This window comes from Parasteatoda tepidariorum, chromosome 1 (assembly GCF_982258835.1).
Source record: "Parasteatoda tepidariorum strain Cologne lab strain chromosome 1, Ptep-v5.0, whole genome shotgun sequence".
Classification (NCBI taxonomy): Eukaryota; Metazoa; Arthropoda; class Arachnida; order Araneae; family Theridiidae; genus Parasteatoda; species Parasteatoda tepidariorum.
The window spans coordinates 35,429,875-35,456,991 of record NC_141755.1 but is presented as its reverse complement, the minus strand read 5'-3'; the positions used below and the strand labels follow the sequence as shown (position 1 = coordinate 35,456,991).

The window sequence follows — 27,117 nt, the reverse complement described above, 5'->3', positions numbered from 1 at the left end:
CAGATGTGTTTTCCACAAAATTTCAGAGGGTCTTCTGCTTTCTCAAAAGGCTTTCTTTTGAATTTTTTTTAAAAATTATTTTTTCGCAAAATTGAAGAAAAAGAAAACAAGTGTCTGAAAGTTCTACATAAAAACCATATCTGGAAATTTTCAACAAAATCGAGAATTTCAAGTATCCAAATGGCTTAATTTATTAAATTTAAAAAAAAAATTTTTTTTAAATATCCGCAAGGCAGGTGTGTATATTTGAGGCTAATGATTATGAAATCTAACAAAAACTGTGAGATCGTGGGTTCTATTCCAGTTCTTAATTATTATTTCCCAATACAGAAAAATGTTTTTCGTATTTTTTTTAACGTAAGCACGTTAGAAACTAATAATTTACAATTATTTAAAAAAAAAAACTACTAAAAGAGGATAAACTGTTTATTTCCATTCTTTTCTCTTCAAAAATTACGATTAAATTGCCATTTACATTTTGAAGATGACTACATTTAGACAAATCAATAAAATTGGAACCTTCCGCACAGTTATTATATTACTCAATGAAGATTGACTCAAGGAATAGAGCATTCTTCTCCGATTGAGGTGCACCGAGTTCGAATCCCAGTGATGGCTGATCTACATAAATTACAGACCCGGCTTACACCGACTACTGTGCTGACGTAAAATATCCTGAGTGGTAGACGGATCATGGGTTAGACACCCCTTGACTAACCGAGGGTGGTTTTCGTGGTTTCCCTCTCCATTTAACTCAAATGTGGGTTAGATTCATCAATACGTCCTCCACGAAGGTAAACATTTCTTCCAATACTTGATCTTGGAGTTCTCTTGTGCTGGATTTGGTGCAAAATTACAAGGATATGGAGTTGAACATTAATAGTCGTAAACTCGAAATTGGGTGGTCCATTCAATGACTGTTGTAAAATAAACTAATAATTTGGCCACGATAGCTTGGTTGGTAGGGCTATGGACTCGTGTTCGTGAGGATGGGAGTTAGAATTCAGCCGGCTGAATAATACCCATGAATAACATGGTGACTGGTGCATGTTAAATCTGTCGGGGTCACAAACTCCACCAAGTTCTCATAACGATTCAAAACCTCTGGGTACTGATTCAGGAGTTCCCTTGGCTTCTGGATTGGTTTTAAAATTGCAAGGATACGTAGCTAAACATTGGTAGTTGTAAACTCAAAATTGAATCAGTTTTTCAACGGCGATTATTAAAAAAAAATAATAAAAAAAAATAATCAAATTGTATTTTCATGTATTCTTTCTAACTCCTTGCATATTTATACAAACTTTCATAATTTCATGTTTCTAAGTCTTATAGATTTTGAGCAGCAAAGCAAAATGCAACGTAAAAAAAATTAGAAAAAGTTTGCAATAAATCCTTTTAAATTGCAAATAACATACAGGTTGTTTATAAAGTCCCGGACCCATTTTGATGTTTAATTACTCATAAATAAATAAAGATGGATTAAAAATAATAACATAAATGGTTAGACAGAGTCAAAAAGTTTCATGACCCTTGTCAATGAACTTCCACGTGTGACCTCTTCGTCGCACGGAGAATATCGAGTCAATAGTCAATTTCACGCCAGGTAGCGGCATGCATGTCGGCATCCCCAGAGGCTATTGCGGTTGTAATTCTGGATTTTAGGTCATCAATGTTCGACACGATCCTCCTGTAAATATTGTCCTTTATAAATCCCCAAAGAAATCAGTTCAGCGTTGTGGACTAATGCACGACCGAGTCATTTGGGCCTTTCTTTTTTAGAGAAAAGACGGTCTCATTAGTCGTATACTTAGACATGTTGGAAAACTTCGTATTTCCACAACTAGAAGAGCTTCAGCCACACGTCTTTTTGCAACAAGATGGTGAACCACCTCATCGGGGTATCATCTTTCGTAGTTCTTTGAATGACCATTTTCCAGGAAAATGGATTGGGCGAGGAGGTCCAATTCCTTGGCCACCCAGATCACCTGATATAACGCCGCTGGACTTTTTTTCTTTGGGGATTTATAAAGGACAATATTTACAGGAGGATCGTGTCGAACATTGATGACCTAAAATCAAGAATTACAACCGCAATATCTTCTGTGGATGCCGACATGCTTGCCGCTACCTGGTGTAAAATTGACTATCGACTTGATATTCTCCGTGCGACGAAGGGGGCACACGTGGAAGTTCATTGACAAGGGTCATGAAAATTTTTGACTCTGTCTAACCATTTATGTTATTAATTTTAATCTACCTTTATTATTTTATGAGTTATTAAACATCAAAATGGTCCGGGACTTTATAAACACCCTGTACATATAATCATAATTTATAATTAAAAGAAAATCGAGCATTATTTAGCCCAGGAGAATAAATTAGGACAATTAGGCATAAATGACTATAAAACAGTGAAAAACAATAATCTCGATCCAAGCATTGACATTTCATTTCGAATTTCTTTGTCACTCATAACTAATTGTAGTAACGAGCGTTCATTCTTCAGACTAAAATTTATAAAAAATGAGTTAAGAAGCAGTATGACTCGAGAAAGATGGATTTATTTGTCAATTATGAACATTGAAGATGTCTTACAGGAAATAGATTTTGATGATGTGGCAGAAGACTTCGCCTCTCAAAAAGTGCAAAAAGTATTGTTACCTTTAATTTTCGATAAAAATAATGTATACAAGCTTTTTTAATTAATTTATGCTCTCTCTTTACTCTTAAGATAAAATAACTTTTGAAAATTATTCTAAATTAAATTGTTTCTCCAAATTTACTCATAAAGGGCCCCTAAATAATAATAGGACCAGGGGCCCTGTAAACAAAAAAACGGCTCTACCATACTGATGTTAAGAAGTATCCTACAGCTGTAATATGTTTATGTAACGGCAAAGTGGAACAATAAATACTGCTTCGATCTTCAGGTTCCGACATGTCTTAGACTGAGCATAGAAAGAACACACACCACTTTTTAGTATAAGATAAATCCATAGTTCTAAATGTAAATACGGAAGAGTGACAGCCATCTATATCGTTATTAGAAGTAAAATACATGTATTTTACACAGCCTTTGCATGTCAGATAAAACAAAACATGCATTAGATGGGAGTAGAATTGTTTATCACATTAATAACGCATGTGTATTTTTGAACACATGAAGTAACACATAAATCTCGTTCTCGTATGCACAACATTTAAACGCATTATGTTCGAACTAATGTTAAAATCTAATAGCTTTACACCAGTTATACTTCTCAGAATTTCTTAATATCGAACTAAAGGATAACACCATAAGTTGAATTACCAGCCAAATTATCTGATAAAGTATATTAAAAGTTATTTATAAGCAATAACAATGATAAATTGTTGAAATTTCTAACTAAAATGATTAAAAATTACTTTCTAATAATTTTAAACTAATTTCGAATTAAGAATGAATAAAAGAAAGAAATTATTACAAGCTTCTAAGAATAAAGTAAAAGAAAGAAATTATTACAAGCTTCTCTGGGCAGTACAAATTTTTGTTCAATATAGGACATGTGGGTAAACATTAACTACATATTTAATATGTTTCAAAAATACTCCTTGTATTCAAATTACAATAAATCTAAATGGGTATAATTGAAATATGTTTACCAGAAAACCATTTTACACTCAGCTAATAGAAAATTATAATTTAACAATACTCTTATCCGCTTTTAATCTCTAATTTTATTTACTTATTAGTCCATTTCGAGATATAATTTACTTTTGTTTCTTTGCTTTCATTGATGATGCAGGTTTCAGCCAGACTTTCAGAAGTATGTCATCCTAAAGAATATATTTAAATTAATATGTTCGACCTAATGATTTAAAAAAATATATATATATAATTTAAATTGCGAATTTAACCATGAATTAGTTCGTGTGATATATGCTACACCAACTCAGTAAGTTGAACTTCAATTACCTCCATACCACTCGAATGGGCATGAGAATTAAGACTGCAGAAAATTGCCAATCTCATAAATCTAGTGGGGGGGGGGGAACAAATTACAGTCAAAGATAAATAACTATAACATTTTATTGCTATTTTACAAAAGCACTCAAATATTTTAAAGTGAAAAAAATACAAAATAGGCACAAGAGTCATATGAAAAAATATATAATGATAGCTTTGATTAGAACAAGTGCTGCAAACTCATAAAGCTGAATGATTAAGTTAAGAGATGAAATCCTCTAGGGGAAGTAATTGTTTCAGAAGTCTTGTATAGCATCAAGTGCTTCTTGCAATATTCTGCAGGTAGTTTCAGTTTGTTCTTTCCAGCAGAAGTCTGCTTCACAATCTTGAATAAGTTTACTCTGTAATTAAAAATTGGATCATGATCTGCAGGAAGGATAGTCATGAATCTTGAACATTTAAAAAAAAAAAGAAGTTCAAATCAAAATCAGGAGGAACATTTTATGGCAAATTCTGTTCTGCCTCCATTTTTTACTTTAAAATTTATAGAAAAATAAATTCTGGTAAACTTTGGGTGAATCATTAAGTATCAAATGCTGAAAAAAAAGTTTTCAAAAATATAAAAAAAAAACACATTTTTTCCGCTGTGTAACCATACAATAATTTGTTAAATATTTTGAAATTTTTATTCCGGCATTTGAAAATTCATGGTTTAATACAAGTCAACATGGACTTATTTTTTTCTATATTTTAAATTATTTATGTAGGATAAAGAAAACTTGCCTGCATTAGAGTGTCCGCTTAAGAATAGTCGGGAAAAAGATATCACCCTGACTAATGATCGGATTTTCCCGAACTGTCAATCTTAATGGTTCCTGGAGGTGACCTCAAATATGCTAATTAGTGCTAGCAATTCTATGAGAATAAAATTCGAATCTATTTATAAATTATGATTTATTAGTCGATTAATTATTTCAAAAGACTTCAAAATTTGAACGTTGAATTTATTATCTGACATTCTTTTAAAGCTGTTTTAATGTTATTTGTAAAAAAAATTTGTACTAAAACCAAATTTACATTTCGTATAAATTTATGAAGAATTGTAGGGTTAATTGCTTTTACACTTCAGTTAGAGCAGTGTTTCCCAACGTGGGACCCACGCCCCACCGGGCGGCAATTTGATTACTAAGGGGGGCAATTCGAAAATGGACTCTACATGAGTTTAACCCTTTTGCTCCGGGCATTTTAAAGGCAATGTTAGATTTCGGTGCCGAAATTGAAAGAAAAAAGCAAATTCTTAAATAATTGCGGCCAGTAAATATTATAAATTCGTTTGACGAGAACAAAATATCAACTGGGTTTTTGGCGTCGTCAAGTTATCCTCTCTGCAGCAGACGACAGGCTCCGCGTGGATCCCCGGATAAAATCATACTACAGGAGAGAATTTAATAAATCCGTCAATATCAGCATTTCTTGAAATGGTTCTTGACAAAGTTGTAAAAGCTATGCCACTCAGTAACAACACTGTTAGCAGACGAATAGATGAAATGAGTGAAGATATTAAAAAACAACTTGATGAAAAGCTGAAAACTAGAAAATTCTCAGTGCAAACGGGTGAATCAACTTTGATAGACAGTGTGGCAGTATTGATAACTTATGTAAAATATATTGATAAAGGACATTTTGCTGAAGAGATGTTATGTAAAAGATTAGAAAGCACCACTACCTCCAAAGATATATATAATAAGCTAAAAAACTACTTAGATGTCAATAATATACCAATGAAAAATATAACATCTTGTGCTGCAGATGGTGCTCCTAATATGATGGGCAAGAAAAATGGCTGCTTAAAATTGATGAAATATGAGAATCCAGGAATGATTTTTGTGCATAAAGAAAACTTGGTAGCTAGAAACATCTTGCCTGTTCTAAATGAAGTACTACATTCAGTAATAAAGTGCACCAATGATATTAAAGCTAATGCCAAATGTGAGCTTCTCTTCAAGCTATTTTGTGAAGAACAAAATGCAGACCATTTGAGACTTACTTCACACTGAAGTAAGATGGCTCTCTAAAGGGAACTTCTTGAAAAGATTTATGAAACTGCTTGATACTCTTTGTGATTTTGTTTTAGTGGCAAACCTGAAATGAAGTATCTGTTAACAGTCGATTGTAAAGCATTTATGAGTTATTTAGCCGATATCTTTGAATAACTTAATAGATTAAATAAGCAACTTCAAGGAACAAATAAAACTCTTGTTAATGCAAAAGCGTGGATATTTGGTTTCATTACCCTTATTGAGTTATGTCAGAAATATATTAACAAAAAAAATTTTGAACAGTTTTATTGGCTCCAAAAATGTGAATTAAATGATACCGCTTTACTTGTTATTGTCGATCATCTGAAAATTCTATCGACCGATTTAAAAGAAAGATTTTCTGACTTAAAACAAATTGATTTTCCTACATGGATGATGCAGTCAATGCTAGTGGATTTGTCTGATATATCAAATATACAATATCAAGAAGAACTCGCAGAAATGCAAAATGATGAGTCAGTTAAAACTTTATTTAATATAAAAGGAGTGATGGCATGGGTTTGTGAGGAAACAGAAATCAAATGTGCAAGAAAACTATTGTTACCGTTTCCATCTTCATATTTAGCTGAATGTGGATTTAGTGCTGTAACTGGTAAAAAAAAGAAATCTTCTGAATATAAAAAAAACGGGGTGATTTGAAACAGAAGCTAACCAAATCGTAACCTAATATAAAATCTCTGTGCAACAAGCATCAAGCGCAAGAATCTCACTAAATTAAAATATTAAATTATTATAGGAAAATCTTTATTAAAATTATTTTGAATTTAAATTTTAGTTTTTCATTACATTTTTTGAAAATTTATTTACCGTGTTTCGTTAACTAGTTCCTAGTGATTTCTTCCTAAAACCTATCATTTAAGTTTCCTAAACGAACAATTCAATTTTTTTAATATTAAAAATTATGTATATGTTACATAGGGGGCATAAAAATTTTAGAAAGGCTTAGGTGGGGCATGGCACGAAAAAGGTTGGGAAACACTGAGTTAGAGTCTTTTAGGTAAGGGAAAGAAAAAAAAAAGATCCTGCAAAAAATTTGGAGGGACTGATAAAGATAGTGCATCAGAATCAGTATATATGTATACACCGAAGAGCCATTACATTATGACCACCTTTAGCCATCAAGACTGTTAGCCCCCGCCGTGGCATTGATTCCACAAGGTGCTGATAGGTAGCCGGAGGTATCTGGTACCAAGCGCTCACCAACTGGTCATGCAAAAACCTCACATTGCAAGGGGGTAGCGTGACAGCACGAATTTGGTTTTCCAAGTAGGACGACAAATGCTCTATTGGATTAAAGTCAGGTGAATTTGGGAGCCAAGACATGACTTGAAAGTCACTGGTATGTTCCTCGAACCAATCTATTCAACCCTTATGACATGGTGCATTATCCTGTTGGTAAACACCATCCTCTGCAGGAAGAGCTGATGCCATGAATGGGTGAACCTGGTCTGCAACTATGTTCAAGTAGCTTACAAACGTCAGGGATTGTTCTATGAGGATTATGGGTCCTAATGTGCCCCATGAAAACATTGTTCCTGAGCGAGAAACCCTGAAAACCTGGGAGAGCCCATTATTATAGATGGAGGGGGTCATAATGTAATGGCTCTTCGGTGTATATATATATTTATTTATTTTAAATTTTAACAAGGGATTTTAAACGTATAAATTTTAATTATTAATACTTACGAAATTAGTAGATTCTAAGAGTGTAGTCAATAGATCTTTTTTAATGAAATCCAATACCTAAAAAACAATAAAATAACCAAAATACAGTAAAATATAATACAGAAAAAGAATATATCCTAAAACATTTATTTAAAAATATATAGAAGACCAAGAGTAACAAAGTATTAAAAAAATTAACAATTTTTGATTATTTCATTTTACTAATAATTTTTTAATACATAACTTACTAATACTAAGCTTACCTTTTTCACTAGATTATAGATTATATATTTCATAGCAACGTCCTCCATTTGTTTCTGTACAGGCTCAAGATTCTTCATCAACAATGCTGAAGCATAGTGAACGTTCTTTTGATTACTTTCATTAGCTTTCAAGGCAGCCTATTTCAAAGGAAAAATGAAAACTATTTGCCAGAATAGTCTATGTTTATATTTAAAAGAAATGTTTTATCACAATGTTATTGTTTTATTATTACAATTATAGAAATGCTTGAAACGCTTAAACTTTAAACTTAACTTATTTCTTAGTAAATGGAATAATTTTTTTCCTCACAGAGAAACAAAAAGATCGCCAAAAGGACGCAGTATAGCACTGATCTTTATTCGTAATCGCCAAGATTATTTTCCCAGCAACTGTTTTTGTTAAGTGCATTTAACTGATGTTCTAGAATCCATATTTAAAAAAAAATTTCTTTTTAACATTTTATATTGAGGTGCGAAGAGTGAGACCATTTTCGGTAAATCATGGTTGCGCAAGTCCGAAAATGTCAGAGTGATTGAAAGCGATTGACATGCGTACAGATTCTTAAAGATTGTTTACAGGTATTGTTTCCGAATGAAATACAGCAATTGAACAACGACGTCCAGAAACAACGAATTGTAAGAGCTAAGAGTTTCGTTGACAGTTTGACAAAAATAAGAACTGTTAGGATTTTTAACCCCATCTACCATTATCACCAGACTCCTGTCATTCTGATTTAGATCTCTTACAATAATTATATTTCTTAGTCACAAAAAAAAAAGATGCTTTTCTGTAGAGATGAATACTAGAGTAGGAAAGTTTTTTGTCGAAAACCTTAAGAGATTCTGGGTAGAGGATTCCTTTTCAAATCCTAACGAACCATTGCAAAGACCAACGATTAGATTTCATAAATCTTATGAAAAATCTTTTAGAGTTCATTTTCTATTGCTAAACGAAATTTCTTTTTCCTTGAAGTTCCCGATTACAACTTACAAAAATTTCTGCAAAATGTGTAGAAATTTCCTATTATATTTACATATGAGCAAATATTCTTAACGTGGTTGAAGGGATAAAAAGAGTTAAACTGCAACAGAAAACTATCGTTTGCTTATTTTAAACAGAACCATTATTTAGCATTTTTTATATAGATTAAAATATCGTTTGCATTATTTTTAATCTTTTATAGAATTCTAGTTTAAAATTGATTTAGTTTAGCCTTTGTTTTGTTCTACTGCTCACAAGATGAGCTTATGTTTGTTTGAAAAGGTGAGCTTTTCTTTAAAAACGCAATAAATATCTTAACTGTTCATTTAATGCAGCTTAGCTAAAAGTTTTAACTTAGCTTTTAACCATAACAAACTACTTAGTACCACTAAAGTTTCCGTGGAAGGCATAGTGCAGCCAATTGCAACACCTTCTGTATTCTCCACAGTTTCTTCTTCAATCGCTGTTGAGTTCTCCCAAAGTTTGACTGGGCCAGCAGGAGGAGCCACATTATTACACCTAGATATAAATTCAAAATTATATAACTATCCAAACAAGAGGTAGAAACTAATTACCTCTAAACATTCTTAGAAAATGATGATATTAAGGGACGAAAGCTAATAGTTAAAAAAGAAAAAAATGAAAACGTTATTAGAATCTAACAAATCACTATTGAAGGAAGCAGGTTTAAAAACATCAAAACTCGTTCAATCAGGAACCTGCACGATATTTTTTATATTTTTTAAAACAAAATTTCATGCAATTTTATGACAACAGGCACTAATTTCAATTTAGTGGATTTACTAGTTATTTTGTAACTAATATTCAAAATTGCTCGATTAGCCACGCTTCTAAAACGCAGTTAGTTAGTTTCCCTCTCGAGTAATGACGTCAGAATATAGGACCTTATACAACTTCCATTACTTTCCAATTCGGTAATAGCACGTGCCGCACCTTGTAGAACAGTGATAAAAATTCTCAAAAAAAAAAAAATAACTACAAGCAATTACTACAAATTATAACACGTTGCAATAGCTTAGTATTTAACACACCACATAAAATTTTTAATGTACCAAAAGCAAAAGTGACAGAATTGGTACAGGTTATTCCTCTTGAAGATTTTTTTTTACTAAACGATCAAATTTTGTGCCGTTCTACTTTAATTTCTCTCTCTGAAACACAAGTACTTTTGTTTTTTACTTAATTGAATCAAAATTTTGAAGTTCAAAAAAATTAATATTTTTGTGTAGTTGTGGCGGAGGAAAAAGTTAGAGAATTAAAATAAAACTGAAAGGGGCTTAAAATTGTTTTCATCTCTAATAAATAAGCAAAATATTTAGAAGTGAATAATTAAAAATAAGACATGTTTCTTCAGAAAATTAAAAATGATTTCCGTAAAAACTTTTAATTTAAAATCCTACTTCCTCTGTCTGTTATCAAATCAGCATGGAATGTTTTCATACTTTAATGTATGTATTTAGCAAACATAAACCAACATTAATGAAAACAGTTTTCTTCAAAAATTATTAAGAGAAAAATTAGGAGATTAGTTTCAAAACTATTTTTTGCATTTATCAATTTTATTTTGTCTAGGTGACCTACAGAAATTTTCTCAGGAGGAGAGGGAGGGAGGGAGGGGAATCCAACCGGAAAAAAAACCTTCCTCAAAATATTTCAAAAATCTTTAGTTTTTTAGTTTTGAAAAGTTTAAAAAATAAATAGTTTCTCTAATTTATTTATTGTTACTAAACCAGCAAATTTCGAAACAAAAGTTTCAATTTTAACAATATTTACATTTTTAAAAAGGAAAATTTAGAAATGATACTTCATTTTAATTCTTCAAGAAAAAGTAGTACACACTTAAAATTCTTTAAACTTTCTACGCTTACTACGGTATTAACACATACGCACACACCCAAAAAGAAAAAAAATTGCTTATGTGTTAGAACTTTTTTGTGAAATGCATCTTGCCGTCATATTTTAGCTAATAGCATAAGACTTTAAAATACAATTTTTGTGTTCAGTTTATTACTTTGTATAAACTCAATATTACACATAAGAAAAATAGCAAATAATTATTTACTTTTTTTGCAGTTTTTCTGGGGAGAAGGTTTTAAGAACACACACAGTCAGACTGTGAGAAAATTCGGTTATAATGCATAAAACTAATAAATGTGTTAGGATTGGTTAAGTGTTAGAAGGTGTTAGAATATTTAAATACAGTTGTGCTGTGCAGTCATCTTGGTTACCATTCAAGTGCACATGTTGTAATGGATAACTTTATTTTATAACCGTCGTTGAACAGCTGTCCAAAATTTGAGATTGCGACTAATAGTGTTCAACTCCGTATCTTTGTAATTTTGAACCCAATTCGGAAGACAAGGGAACTCCTGGATCAAGTATTGGGAGAAAATTGCCTTCGTGAAGGTCTTTTTTGATGGCACTAACCCGCATTATATTGAGAGGAAGATCACGGAAACCTCCAACAGTTATACGACAAGGGAATTCTAATCCATGATTTGTCTACCACTAAGGATATTTTAAGTTAGCACTGTGGTCGATGGTCGCCGGGTGCGGCGACCATCGACCACAGTGCTAATTCGTATCGACTAGCCGTAGTTGCGATTTGAACCGGGTTCAAATCATTGGAAAGCGAATGCTCAATCCCCTGAGCCACCATGGCTCTAAGGATATTTATATTTTATTTCAGTCTTTGAACAGCCGACCTAGTTTCGGGTTTACGACTACCAATGCTTAACTACGTATCCTTGTAATTTTGAACCCAATCCGGAAAAGGTAAAAGGATAATTATAAAAAGTGACCAAGCTGGTTGCAAAAGAATGCTAGCGTAAGGTCATGAATTTCTTTATGTGCTTTATTTATTAAGTTATATCAGAGCAAGTGTAGGCCTTGAGCACAACAAATATGTCATTCTACATGAGCCAATCTTCCACAAAAGGCTTCCACTGAACAAATATTCACACTGACTTCTTGGAGCCATGCAATAAAAATGAAAACAATGATATCATAAAAAAAAGGACTCAAGGCAATTGAACAGTTTCCAAAAGAGAACTTTGTACATGCATATACAGATGGTTCCTCTGATAAAACTATCACAAATGGAGGCTCCGAAGTGTTTTTAACTACTCTAAGTAATTCCCATCAACACGGTAAATTTGGAGCAGGCGCTATGACTTCTAACTTCACCTGCGAACTACGGGCAATTTTGGAGGCCCTTAATGTGTATAAAGCCCTTCCCACCTCTGAGCAAGCAAAGGGCCTTGTTATCTTCTGCGACTCGAGGGCTGCCCTTCAAGCAATCTTAAAAGGGGACTATCACCCAAGAAATTATTTTGAATCTTCATGATCTTCAGGACTTAAACAGAACCTGTACTCTTCAGGGGATACCAGCACCCGTTGACATTGCAGGCAATGAAAGCGCAGATAAATTAGCCAAGAATGCCAGAAATCTCAACTTTAATGACTGTAACGTCTCCATCCAAGATTCAAATGCAATTGCTAAATTTAAACTAAGAGAAAAACCAATTCCAACGAAACACATGATTTGAAATATAAATGCAGATAGATCCGCAACAAAAACTATAGCCAGGCTGAGAACCAATCACCACAGAGGCATGAAGATCGACAGAGAAGGCAGGAAAGTATATAGGAATGGTGGAAACTGCCCAGATACGCAGCTGACACTATGCCACATCTTTGAGTGTCCAGCAATGAGTGCTAATCTGAGAGAAATAGGAGTCTTGCCGTCATTGATAGATCTTTATGACGATAATATCAAGCAAATCGCAGAAGCAGTAATCAAGACCCATGGAAACATTTGATTCAGCTATGTAATAGACACTACTAAAAAAAAATTATTAAGTTGTGCTTCCGCAGAAAAAAAAGCATAATCATTTAGGGCTCTATGACCGCTGCTCTGTACAATGATTTATATAATTATAATTCTCTTTAATACAATTTTCTTTCCATTTTTGTTTGTTTAGATAAAAAATAAATAAAGAAAACAGTAATGTGATACCCTGTGGGAGTACTAATCTAATTTGTTTATCACCTTCTGTCATGCTTTTATTATTATTATGTTTCTTATTAGTCTTGTCAGGCTTTTAGGATTTAAGTTCTTTTGTATAAAGTTGGAATAAAATAAAGTGGTACTTACACAGTATAGTCAGCATCAGGGTGGTGGTAGTTAATGTGGTACATATTGGAGTCTATGTGGTTCAGAAGTATCTCTTTACAATTATCCGCTTCCTTTTCTATGGCAGCTTCGATTAGGTAAACCACATCATTTCGCAACGATGAGTATCGGTCCAACTACAAATGAGTTTCTTGAAATTAGAAACATTTAAGAAGGTAATTTTTTTTCATCCCCCTATGATAAGAGCATTTTATTGATTCTGAAACAGATTTGTTATTAATTTAAGCAGGGCTGTATAATTTATCCTATCCGAAATTGTGAAAAGGAATAAATTTTTCTAATGAGTCAAATTTACGTAATCCAGAGATCTGTAGGAATCTTTTGTGACAGCGCTTGTTTTTGTATATTTATAAAATTATTGTAGCATCAAAATGTGTGCTTTGTATTATTGCTGCCATTGCGTTCGTACTAAAAGAAATATTTTAGTTTAAATTAAGAATAAATAATTTGTTGTTTTTTTCATTTATCTAAATAAGTTCATTTAACACTATTGAAAAAAAAATAGCTCTCTTTTGCAGATATTGCAAATAGCCGATTAATGAAGTCATTTGGTTCGTTTTTCATTCAAATAATTTTGTGAAATGCCCGCGAAGGGAACTAAATTTCCCTCAAAGCAGTCTGTTTTCAACAAAAATAAATTTTTCGAAACAAGTTAAGAGTGATTCCAGAGAAAATGTTTAAAGTGTATATTTAAAATCTGAAAAATGCTCTCTTTAGGGTATAGCAAGAGTAAAGACGGATTCCATATAAACTAGTTTGGCTGTGAAAATCTCGAAACAAACTAAACAGCATCGTGTTATCGTGCAGAATTTCACTGTATGGTCGATTCTCTGGTAACAGGCGATGATAGGGGAAATATTAATGAGCGGAATTCGCAAATTTTGATAAAAAGTTTTGAAAAATGTAAAAAGGTAAAAATTATATTATAATAGGACAGTAATAATTAAGGTTTGCACCAGTAATGATAATGACCAATAGAACCACCTAGGTATTCGCTTAGTGGCCCAAAAACTTAATATAGTATACAAATTTGAGAAAAATTTTTACAATTACATAATTAATGTTATAGCGCACATGGAAAATTAGGAATTTTCATATATCGCACTCCAAAACTACTTAGGTCCATTACTTAATGATTTAAGGTATTTATTAAAATTAAATGAGGAAAAGCTAAATATGCAATTAGTAAACATATTCAACGTATAGATTAAAATGCTTAGACCAAATAAATGAAGAAAACAGATTGTAAGAACTACCAAAATATTATATTCAAAAATTATCTGAAAATTACAAAAGTCTAAATAAAGTAAGTACTAAAAGTGCAAAGTTATATAAAGAAAACAATTATACTGTCAGCACATGAATACAAAGCACAGCAAAACATTTAAATTAGAAATATCAACATTAAAATTTAAAATTTTTCGTAACAGCCACTTGATTATTCAGTTTGAAAAGTTTTAAGAAACTAAAATCTAACCTACGTGTAGAAAAATGTTAATGTCACTCTTTGCGTACTTCACTATACTTTAAGAATTATTTAAGCGAATTGAGAAATTTTTACTCTGTTATAAAATTAGTTATTCCAAAGATATAATTCCATGCAAAAAACAGCTTTTAATAATTATGTATTTTTTAATTAAGTAATAGGCAAAAAAACGAACTCTACGATATAGTTTTTTGCATCATTTTAAAGAACGTAATTTTACTTAGTAAAGTACAAAATTTAAGCGAAATCGGTCGAATAGTTCCTGAGAAACCAAATTCTAAAGATTCTAATTCTAATTCTAATTCTAAATTCTAAAGACCAAATTCTAATTCCATTTTTAAAATTTGATATCTCAGTACCGATTTTGCTGCAACATAAAACCATTTTCCAGGACGATGGGTTGGGCGAGGAGGTCCAATTCCTTGGCCACGAAGATCACCTGATATAACGCCGCTGGACTATTTTCTTTAGGGATTTATAAAGGACAATGTTTACAGGAGGATCGTGTCGAACATTGATGACCTAAAAGCCAGAATTACAACCGCAATAGCCTCTGTGGATGCCGACATGCTTGCCGCTACCTGGCATGAAATTGAATATCGACTTGATATTCTCCGTGCGACGAAGGGGGCACACGTGGAAGTTCATTGACAAGGGTCATGAAACTTTTTGAGTCTATCTAACCATTTATGTTATTAATTTTAATCTATCTTTATTATTTTATGAGTTATTAAACATCAAAATGGGTCCGGGACTTTATAAACATCCTGTATATTTATTTCGTCAGTCAAATCAAGATTAATAGAAAATATTTTTTTGAGTTACGAAGCTAATCGGCTGATTGATTATTGGAATCTAGAAATTGTTTAGATTGTCCCAAACACACAACAGTAGAGATAACATAGACTTCTCTTAAAACTACACTTACAGACTTTGAGACTTCTGCAATTGCTGCCTTCAATACTTCTTTAATACAAGTAACAGACTGCGCCATGGGAACTTTGTACTGTTGTAATAAAATGTTGTTCATTGCATCCAGAGAAAGACTAGGTATAGCAATGCCTGTTCTGAAATAACACACAATGAAATGAAATTAGAGCTTTTATTAGATTTTTTAAATGCATATTATGTTAAGAAAATTGCGTACAGAATTAAAAAACAAAATTTGGATTCGCCTAATATCGATTTTAAAATAACACAAAATTAAATCAAAATACAATTTCATACCATTTTGAAAAATGGGAATTTAGAAAAATAACATGTTACAGTGCCCAAAATATGAATTTTTAGAAACATACACCAATTTTTTAATAGTATGTTAAGACTATGAAGAACAATGCTTAAAATCTAATTTTAAATAGTAGGGGAGAGTTGGATAAAACGGGATGCCATTATTGTTTTTATTTACTACGGAATATCTGTTAAGGAAAACCATACATTATTATTTTTTGTAGCTACAACATTTATTGAAGCACACAAAAAACATATTTTAAACTAATTTTAATGACTGTGAAATAGAAAAAAAATTCATTTCCAAACTCTTACATATCCCGTTTTAGCACACCTGGGTTGGATAAAACGGGATAGGGTTTACAAAGTTTAATTTTTTGCATATATATAAATATAAAATAATAAATAATGCAAATATATAAATAATATTGCTTATATATAAAAAAAGTCTTCAGAGAAATACATTACAATTAGTTCTAAAGAAAGATGTGAAATCCTAGAGTCGAAAATAAAATGCTTAATAATGAACGTTAATAAACAAATTTTGCATTACTATATAAAGAGACTAAATTTTTCAAAAATATATATAGCTAATATAAATAAGTTGTTTAAAAAGCCTAGGCCTACATTAATATATGGCTATTTTAAAATGTAATAATCCAACAAATAAATAGGTGGATAAAACGGGACATGAAAAACTATCCCGTTTTATCCAACTCACAAGTGTCCCGTTTTGTCCGACTCCGACACTTTTTGAAACAAACATGGCTGCTGCCTCAATGTGAAAAGAAAATTAGATAGACTGCACATAAAAATATTGGTAAATAAATGGTTAATTAAATTTAATTCTGACCGGAATTTTATTCCCCTATATGTAGGCAGTACAATGTAAAAAACAACGCACGTAAATGTAGAAAATGGCAAAAAAATAGAGTAAAAAGTTCTGAGACCTACAAATTTCTATCAAATAGTGATCTCGAGGCGGGACGCTCCAAGAATGATATAATCACTGTCGAATAACACGTTTCTGTCGTTGTCCACTAGATAGCTGCAATAGTCTGGTCCCTAGGCGACGTATCCCGTTTTATCCGACTATCCCGTTTTATCCAACTCTCCCCTACGTTAAGATTACAAAGTACAGTGCTTAAAATAAAAAGCGGGAACACATTATCAATTTTCCTTGGAGGACATTCCTTTGAAACAAATTTTGGTGTGCGATTTTCCCAGAGCGTTTGTACTCCTGGATTTGATATAACTGAAGCTATATTGTGAAGGATTGGAAACATTATTTAATGCTCTAAAAAAATAGTTCTAAATATCGTATTTTAATAATGAGTGTTTTTAAACTTACCTTATACCTAGTATGTTTACGATGATCATGTGTGTTGAAGTTTCATCAGGAACCAGCGTCTATAATAGGAATAAAACTTAAAATTACGAAAACAAATAAAATGTTATCCAATATTTAGAAAGGAAATTATGTTAATAAAACCTAACTTGTTAACCCTGACTGCTGATTTAATATTAATACTGTTTGACATTGTAACTGTATCTAAATCCAACGATTCGCGGCATTGGTAAGAATGATTAAGAAATTAAAAATCTATTATTGTTCAGGGTAACAGGAAAGGTCATAAAGGCTTTTTACACTGCGGTGATTGAATGTTAACAGAATTTTAAGATGACGCCGATAAGTTCTAGAATTACTGGATCGATTTAAAATATATATATATACAGTCAATTCGCTATAACTCGAAGTACGATAACTCGAATATTACGATAACTCGAATATTACTATAACTCGAATATTACTATAACTCGATTTTTTATGAGGTCCCGACCCTTTTATCTTCAATTACATGTTAATTATCTCCAATTACATGTTAATTACTCGAATTTTACTCCCTTTAACTCGATTGGATCTTTTAAAGGAAGAAAAAAAACCGAGGAGCTGATATCTTGCCCCTTCCTTTGCAACACACACAATGTCTTTCACACTCTTCATGGAGAAGCTAAAGCTGTCCCTCTTGAAGTATGTGAACAGTGGTTCAATGAAACGTTACCAAATTTACTTCAAGGATGCAGTTAAAATGATGTTTTTAACATTGATGAAATGAGTTTACTTTTTAAATGTCTTCCAAATAAGACTATGATGTTTAAGGATGAAAACTGCTCAGAGGGTAAAATGAGCAAGGAGCGTTTGACTGTCCTAGTTGGAGGAAATGCGTCTGGGACAGAGAAATTGCCCTTACTTGTTATCGGAAAATACCGAAATCCCCGATGTTTCAAAAATGTAAAAACGTATCCTTTGGATTACAAGTCTAACAAAAAGTTTTGAATGACATCAGTTTTATTTGAAGACTATGTAAGAAAATTGGATCGGATATTCTTCGCTAAAAAAAAGTGATACTCTTTATGGATAAATGCACAGCGCATAGTGATCTACCTAATTTGAAAGCAGTAAACTTGCAGTTTCTCCCGAAAAACACAACAGCAAAGTTGCAGCCAATGGACCAGGGTATCATTAAGTGCTTCAAACAGTCTTATCGTAAATGGCTGTCTGAAAAATGATCTTAAATATTGTAAGCATTTAGAAGATTAGTAATAAATAAGCATTAATTAAATAATCCGACAATATTTTGAAAGTCCAAAACCGAAACTAACGGTAAGTCGAACTTCCGATATGTCGAAGTTTTTCGTCAGTCCTATCAGATTTGAGTTATCGCGAATTCACTGTATATATATATCTTTAAGATCGGTTGTTATAATGGAAATAAAATAACCATTCAACAGGCATACATAGCACTTGTCTGAACAGTAACAATTATCAGAGTCATAAATTTAAAAATCTTCTAAAAAAGAACAAATTTACTAGCATATAAGACATGTAAACTCAATTTTACCTAGAGGTACCTTTTGGTAGATGAAGGTTGACTTTGTTGATAACTATATACTCTCCCTACAGTCCTATTATATGGGTATGCTGTAACAATGTACCGTACTTCTTTCATCAACAGAAGCAAAGTGCATGGTTGTTTCCGATAGCGATGGTATTTAAGATCTTTATCTTATCAAATTGCTTAATGATTTGTGGGTTAATAATTATAATGAGATAAGTAAGAAATTCACACTAAATCCAGTTTTTCACAAAAGAACAAAGTACTTAGATATCAGGTACCATTTTAAAGGGGAAACCTTGAAAAATAAACTAATCAATACAGATTTTGAGCCCACCGAAAACACGGGGGCCGCCGATGTACTAGCATAGGGTTTTACCACGTTATAAGCAATATTGCTACTAATTGTTAGGTTTTTTTTTTTAATTTTTATTTTATTTAAACTACTTAAAACTCCTCATGCACCACAAAGTATAGCATGAGGCTTACAGTTGTAAGTAGAAAACAAAAAGAAGAAAAATGTACAAATTTACATTGTTAGGTATTGAAGATACTAACTTGGTGTTCGGGTAAATGGATTGTAGGGATTGTTGGGTTTTAACTATAAACGTCAATACCTTTACCTATTCACTCTGCAGATGGAATTGTCTGGCATATAGATGGAGCCTAAAACAGCGCGTGTCTAGAGGACGAAGCATTTGTAAGAATTAGTTGAATTTTTTTTGAAGTGATACTTCTTATGCGACTTCCAACATGGTTGCGTTAAACGTTTAACGCTACATTTTTTTTATTGGCCGGGAAATCACGTGGTAGGATCCAGTTTTCCCTCATTTATTTCCATATTGTTTTGGTTCTTACAATCATAAAAATAATAAAAGTCATAAAAGTATTGTTTTTCTATAAATATTTTAATTTGATTTGATACACATATAATTTAATAGGGTAGTATTTTTTATTTTCAAACTCAGTGGATAACAATTGTAAAAAATGAGTGAAAACAGTCCCACGGACAATGCGACGGATTTAAGGTTATGTCAAGGTACGCCTCCTGTGAATATCAATTGATTGTTAGGTTCTCTTTTCTACTTGCCATTTATATTTCACCAAATGCAGCCATGAGGGATATTAAATTATTTATTGCAAAATCTTTATTGCCACTATCCACTGCAGGTTCACAAGCTCTGGCAGACGTTACTGGTGAAGAAATTTATTATTGTGAGCGACCTGTCATCCTTGCAGGCAATTACGTCTTAGGCCTCTAGGCCTTGTCATCTTACTTTAGTTATCATAATCCCATTGTAAATGTTATACATTTGGATATTTCTCCACTCGAAAACGATAAGTAAAAGATGCGATCAATTGTGAATTGTAAGCATTGTTAATAAAGTTTGTCTTAAAGAAACAATATGATTTCACTAAAAATCAATTTCTACCCCTATCAATTTCTACTATTTTCATTTCCACATTACGAAGTTTCACTTCTTCCGCGCGGAGGGACTCCACGCACAATTTTTTATTTTATATTTACTCTTTCGCACTTGTTCTTTGTCCTGTCATGTATTAATGATACGTTTTGTATGTCATGTTGTTGAAAGAATAAAATGGCTACTCACCAGAGATAAGTTTCTTTTTACTTCTGTGTTAAGCTTGTACTTTATTTTGGCACCAGCTGAAAACTTTGTTGGATCTATCAGCGGTGAGTTGCCCATAAATTGAATATCTACTTCCTCAATAAAATTTAAAATCAGCCTGAAAAGGGACGGTAATAATGTTTACAAACATTTCGCAAGGATTAGGTTATTACAATGGTTTGCGCCCCATACGAAATGCATAAAGTAAGATTTATGCACGCATGAAGAGATAACAGAGGAATTGTGGTCAACAAATAATTTTGGTTAGCAACAGATTTAGATTAACGTTGAAATCCACGCAGAATGGCAACATTTAGTCAATCAATGGTCATCTTATGCCATCATTCGTCGCTCAACAGACAGAAAAATCTTAGGTTATTGTTTCAGGCTTTTTACTTATTCTATTTCATGCAAATTAATTGAATGACGCTTTGGTTAATATCTAAAACAAGCTTAAAAAAAGGAATGTTACAAAAAAAAATTAATCTAGTCTTTTTTTTTTTTTTTTTTAAAGTTCAGGTAACAAATTTTAAAGTAAATAAAAGCTCGTATAATGGATGGTTGACTGAATGCAAACCATAAGAAGCTTCTTAAAACCGGAAGAAATTTGGAAAACTTCCTTTGTATCCCTCCGCTTATTTATGAGGAGATATGTGAATAGGCTTAATATTCTAAGAAGTTCTATTAGTGTGCTTTGTGCTTACGTTTAATTTTATCATTCATAAGAAATTTCTGTAATTTAAAAATTCTAACAAGTCGTAAGCCTAAAACAAATTTAGGAAAAATATCACAACATAAAGTGCAAGGTTTGCCATGCTTTGAATGTTATCCCTTATTTGGCTGTAGTGTACAATATCACTCTTTGTTTCGTCGAAATTTAAATTGAAAGAATACATTATAATGCAAGCACTACAAGTATAATATCATTAGATGGAGCTCTTTTTCAAGCTCGGGCGTAAATCGAAAGTAGTAACCCGAAAGTCATACGACGAATTTTAACCACTAGCGTGATCTGTGCTTAGCTTTACGCGATCAACCTTCTATAATGACAATTAATTACAGCAAAGAGGAAGATCTCCAAAAAGAGAGAGAAAGTTGTTTAAGGCCACTGGATTGTAAATTAACTAGACCGCAACACTTATGAAAGACGATCACGGTTGACAATCTTTACTTTGAACAAGCCCATGAAAATTTATCTTGGCTCGCATTCTTGACTTTTTACGATTTTCCATTAATTACTTAAGCTAGGAAAAAAAGTACATTTAAGATATATGTCCTGCACTAAGAATTTAACATTTCTGTAGTATTTATACCTTTATCAGACAAAATTTAATTAAGAGGTCTATTCCATGATCGATCGTATTATAATCATCGTTTCCTCATTACCCGAATTACCAGAAAATAAATATTTCTTATAACTTATGGACTGCTTAAAAATTTTAAAAAGAAAATGGAAAAGTCTATTGTCTATTTTTAAGAAAAAGTTAAAAAAGCTTTGCAGTTCCTTCCTTCCTTCAAAAAGTCTATATTTGAATTTTTCATTGACTTACCTGATAACATAGGACTGCTTGCCCAGTGGTTTGCCACCACCTATGCTATCTCCCATTCTAGTTTCGAAGTTTTTCAGCTCTTTTTGATGTTCGACAAGTTTCTGAGATATATCTGTCCTCAGCTGCGGCAAAAACTGCTGTATATGTGTCCTCAGAGTTTTTTGTAGCATTTGAATCAGATAAGGAATACCCATTTTATGTTTAAGGCTCCTAAATAAACGTAAAATAGAAAACAAGCTCTTTATAAAACAGCTTAGATTTTAATACACCTCTCTAAACGAAACATTATGAATAAATAAGTTAAAAACTTGCCTAATACATTGCTATAATTATTTAAAAGGAATACATTTGTTTTATCAAAATCGGACACCCGACTATCTGTTCTTCCTTAATTTTAAAAAAAGAATATTAATAAAAAAACGCATGGAGAGCTTAGTGGAAGAACAGGTAAGTGACAATTTCAGTAAATAAGCTCTAATGCATTCCTCGTTTTTGTTACTTTGCTTAATCTGCATGTTTCTAGTTTGTTTGAGAAAACACAACTCAAAATATTTGGGGGTGTATTTATTTGACCCAAACTCTTATATCAGTATTTTTAATGATTTTTGTGCATAGCATCTGCTTGTTTTCTTGCAAGATTTTTAATGTTTCTCAATGAATATGATTTTGTATTATATTCATTGAAAAGCATTAAAATTCTTGCAGAAAACAAGCAGGCATAAATTACATATACACTCTATAACAAAAAAATCGACGCACCAAGAAGGAGTTGCCTGATTGAATCGAAAATTGGTGGATAGGAAGACAATGTACAGAATAGTAAATGATTGAAATTTCAGAACAATTGAATAATTTATTGCAGAGTTACAGTAACAAGTTCAATAAGGTGTTGACCCGCCTCCGGCCTGGATACAAGTTGCCACACGGCGTGGCATAGACCGATAAAGCTCCCGGGTGGTCTCTTGCGGTATTTCCTGCTGAATTCGATCCAATTGTCGAACGAGGTCATCAACATTCCGTGCCCGATGCAATCGCCTTCCCATCATATCCCAGACATGCTCGATGGGAGAGAGATCTGGTGATCTGGCAGGCCAAGGAAGAGTTTGACAAGCTTTCAGACAGTTCGTAGCAACACGTGCCGTATGTGGTCTGGCATTGTCCTGCTGAAAAACCAGCCCAGGGCGCTGCAAAAGGAACGGTAGGAAAACAGGTCTTAGGATGTCGTCGACGTACCGCTGTGCAGTAAGTGTACCTCTAATGACGACCAAAGGGGTCCGGCTGCCAAAGGAAATGGCATCCCAAACCACAATGCCTTGTTGAGGGCCAGTGTGGCGTGCAATAGTGAAGGCAGGATTCTCCCTCTGCCCTATGCGTCTCCAAACACTTCTTCGATGATCGTCAGGACACAGTTGGAAGCGGGATTCGTCGCTAAAGACTATACGTCCCCAGTCGACATCATTCCAGCCTGATCGAGCGTCGATTTGTTTGTTATAGAGTGTATTTGTTATTATATTCTTGAAATAAAATTTTACCAACCCAAATTCGAGATAAACTGACGTTGACAAGTTTTGTTAAGCGTTAATCCGAAAATATCCAAAATCGATTCAGAGCAAAAAATTTTTTATTTTATTTTAATGGGCCTGATTTGACTTATTAATGGTTTGATAGAATATAACCATGGTTGATGATCCTTGTATACACCAACGTGAAATATAGAAGGAAAAAAACCCACCCTGAATGAGTTTTGATTTAATGTTTGGATTTTCAAGCACGAAGACTTAATGTTAATGGTTCGACAGAGTGACCTTAAATACGCTAATTAGTTAGATAAGACAATATTAAGTTACAATAATATATTATAATAATATATTACAATACTAGGCACCTTTTTTTTACGGATTCGGATTTCCGACCCTCGAAATATAGGGGGTAGCCACAATCTAAGAATATGATCCCATTAGTTTGGTCAGGAAACGATACTAAGTTAGGACCTTTTAATGTTAATTGTAAGTGTTGCATATTTCACCGCATCAAGAACTTTAAGCGAATTGAAAATTTTCTTTGTTCACAATTATAAAATTAGTTTATCCAAAAGATAATACCATACAAAATATAACTTTCAGTAAATATTTATTATTTTATTTAATAAAAAATTTCAGAATTGTAAAGGTATACAATTTTTTAGATTACTAAGTATGTAATTTTCAAAAGGTAAAATACAAAGCCTTAGTGAAATTGGCCGAATTATTACTGAGAAATAAAATTTTTAAAAATTGGCTTTTTCAAAACTATTTTTCAGGAACTTATCAATTTCTTTCAAATTTTTTATTTTGCCATTTAAAATTGCATTTTTTAAAATGATGTAAAATATTGCGAACCTTGCAATTCAAAACTTTTTCTACTGTTATTAAATAAAATAAAACGTATTAAATATCTATTAAAAGTAGTATTTTGCACATAATATTCCTTATTTTAGTGAAAAAGCTCTTAAGATATGACGAAATATGCAAAAAGTAAAATTAACATTAATTTGTCCTAACTTTTGATAGCTCTCCTGACCAAACTATTTGGATATTTGGTTACGGCTATCTGCTGAGAGCCAGAAATCCGAATCTGTCGAAAAGAAAAAAAGGTGTTTATTGAGAGAAAGTACTTTTTTGTGTTCTGATTTCGTAACTTAAAGTAGCGTCTCCACTAATTAATTATCGTATCAGGTTGCACCCTCGAACCATTAAGATAAAGCTTTCGAAAGTGAAGATCTGATCACTAGTTCAAAAGTTGCAGAACTTGCATCATTTGTACTAGACAAGACTTCCATAAATATTTTTACAATTAGACTTAACCTCCTGCATTATGCTTACTTTATGTTCCTAAAAATCATACTACTGCGCGTTGTTCTTGTTTAAATGTTATGCCTACGCATTATGCTTACTTTATGTTCCTAAAAAATCATACAACTGCGCGTTGTTCTTGTTTAAATGTATTCTTCTTAGCCCAATTCTTTTCTGAGATATCGGTTCGGTTAGATTGACAATGTTCGGCGAATTACTTTCGCATAATTAACTCCGATCGGCATTGTTGTTATCGCTGTTTTATTTTCGACGCTATTAAGAGTGTCTTCTTTCGCTTGGCAAGAGGTTTATTTGGTAACAAAATTAAACTTGCTCAAAGAAACTATTTACTTGAAAGCTGGGTGATTTTCAAAAAATGCTCTCTCGTTCTGAAGTATCTCCTCCAAGTCTATTTCGTCTTCAGTGTCATTTCTATTCACCACACCAACATATCCTGCAAAGAAAATATTAAAACGTAAGCCTTTAAAAAAGTTTTATTAGTTTAGTTATTTCAGCTTACTTTTCATAATAACGTTAATAAAAACTGGTCATAAAGTTCCAAGGACTTTTACAGATATTTTATAAAATAAGCTATATATGTGTGAGAAATCTAATTTAATTATAAAAGGTCTCTTTTTGCGATAATATATTTTGTATAAGATCCATTTTTACTACAAAATTTTTGAATGGTTCGCTAATGAACCCAATTTTTTTTATGCAGAACCCTGTTGCATAAGATATTCGTTAACATAATGATCGCATTTACGTTTTTTAAATAAATTAAATATTCTGTAACTACACAACTGCTGACATTAACGCTTTTTGCGTGAAATGTCATTTTTATAAAGGGCATAGATCTCACTCAAAATTTATGAATTTTATTGATTTCTTGAAATTAAAAAATTAACTTAAAATGATCTGGATCAATACAATATCTAAATAACATCTCACCAACTACAGTGCTGATGAAAAAATATCTTCATTGATAATGGGTTAAAGTCTCCTTGCCGTGAGGGCTAACCATGGAAAGTTTTCGTAAATTTCCCCTCCGTGTAAACACAAATGCGGATTAGTTCCAGCAAAACTTTCCCCACAAAGCCAAATTTCTCCCAATGCTTGATCCCTAGTTTTCTGTGTTCAAAATCATAAGGCTACGCAGATGAACATAGAGGTAGTTGTGTACTCAAAATTTGATTGGCTATTCAACGAGGGTTACAAAATAAAATTTATAAAAAACCTCATCTAAATAAACTAAACATATTTCTGAATGTTTATTATCATACAATGGAATCTATAAGACCTTATGAAATAGAGAGTATATTTCTGCCAATAGTAATTAAATTTTCTTTTGACTACTTTTTGGAATCTTCTTCGGAAAGTTTATTAGTTGATAGGTAAGTTAGACTTAATTAAATTTTAAACAAATGAAATTTTTTAAAATACTCATTAACAAATACTGGCACTTCTGAATTTCAAATCACCTCCTACCTTTCTGTAGATATATTTTTCTATTTTCCAAAACACTCTTGTAATCACCATCATTAGGTCTATCAAGTTTAGTTACAACTCCAATGGTCCTTTCCCCTAAAAATTATTACTCTTTTCATATATATACATAAAAAACAAAAACAACTTATGTATAATTAAATTTTTTAAAGAATTCGTTTAAAATTTTTTTAAAAATATAATTTAGTAGAACAGGTTACTAAAAATGAAAGTTTGCGAAGTAGAGTTAGTTTCATTACATCCTGCAATGTGGAATATTGCAACAATTCGCAGAAGGTACAATATTAGCGTAAGGTAAAAGTTTAAGAATTTTAATTTTATAAATTTTGATCTTATAAATCTGACACTTTTCAGTACTTGGGTTGTTCAAGTACCTTAAAATCGAAATTTGGCCTAACCGACATAAAATGTCCCATACATGAAGTATCATTGCTTTGTAATAGTAACTTAAATATAAGAGGTAATAAATTTGATAATATAATCACAATTTATAACTTAACGCTTAAAAACATTGCAAAGAAAATGTTCGCGTTTCTTTTAGCTTAAGTGAAAGAAACTCTTTTCAAAATGAAATGATAGACATTAAAACAATTTATAATTGCAATAAAGTTTAAAATATATTAAAAACAGCTTGATAATTAATGCTATCATTTTTAAATAAATAGGAAAAGAGCAGTAACTGGAAAGAAAAATAAATTTCTTATTTCCTAAGAAATTGATGACTAATCAATATTATATGTAAATGAGTAAAAATCTAATTTTCATATCTTTTACAATAAAATCTGATTTTAAAAATTATATAAAGAGCTGTTTAA

At 32.0% G+C, this 27,117-nt stretch overlaps 1 protein-coding gene across 4 annotated transcripts in view; it reads right to left on the bottom strand.

The window, feature by feature from the left end:
- Positions 1-4,051: 4,051 nt before the first annotated feature.
- LOC107437058 (dynamin-1) overlaps positions 4,052-27,117 on the bottom strand; it is a 43,973-nt gene continuing 20,907 nt past the window's right edge. Inside the window, exons 7-18 of one of the 4 annotated variants that reach the window (XR_015433213.1) lie at positions 26,285-26,380; positions 25,148-25,250; positions 21,966-22,175; positions 20,398-20,533; positions 17,239-17,297; positions 15,586-15,724; positions 13,133-13,287; positions 9,342-9,474; positions 7,974-8,111; positions 7,732-7,788; positions 5,994-6,088; positions 4,052-4,347 (exon numbers count right to left, since the gene is read on the bottom strand). Coding sequence is in view for 2 of the 4 variants with exons in the window: in XM_087161778.1 (XP_087017904.1) it covers positions 4,243-4,347; positions 7,732-7,788; positions 7,974-8,111; positions 9,342-9,474; positions 13,133-13,287; positions 15,586-15,724; positions 17,239-17,297; positions 20,398-20,533; positions 21,966-22,175; positions 25,148-25,250; positions 26,285-26,380 (1,331 nt within the window). In the remaining 2 variants the exon portion in view is untranslated. The remainder of the gene's footprint in view (positions 4,348-5,993; positions 6,089-7,731; positions 7,789-7,973; positions 8,112-9,341; positions 9,475-13,132; positions 13,288-15,585; positions 15,725-17,238; positions 17,298-20,397; positions 20,534-21,965; positions 22,176-25,147; positions 25,251-26,284; positions 26,381-27,117) is intronic. The other 3 variants (XM_087161778.1, XR_015433214.1, XM_087161782.1) reach the window with 3 other exon arrangements.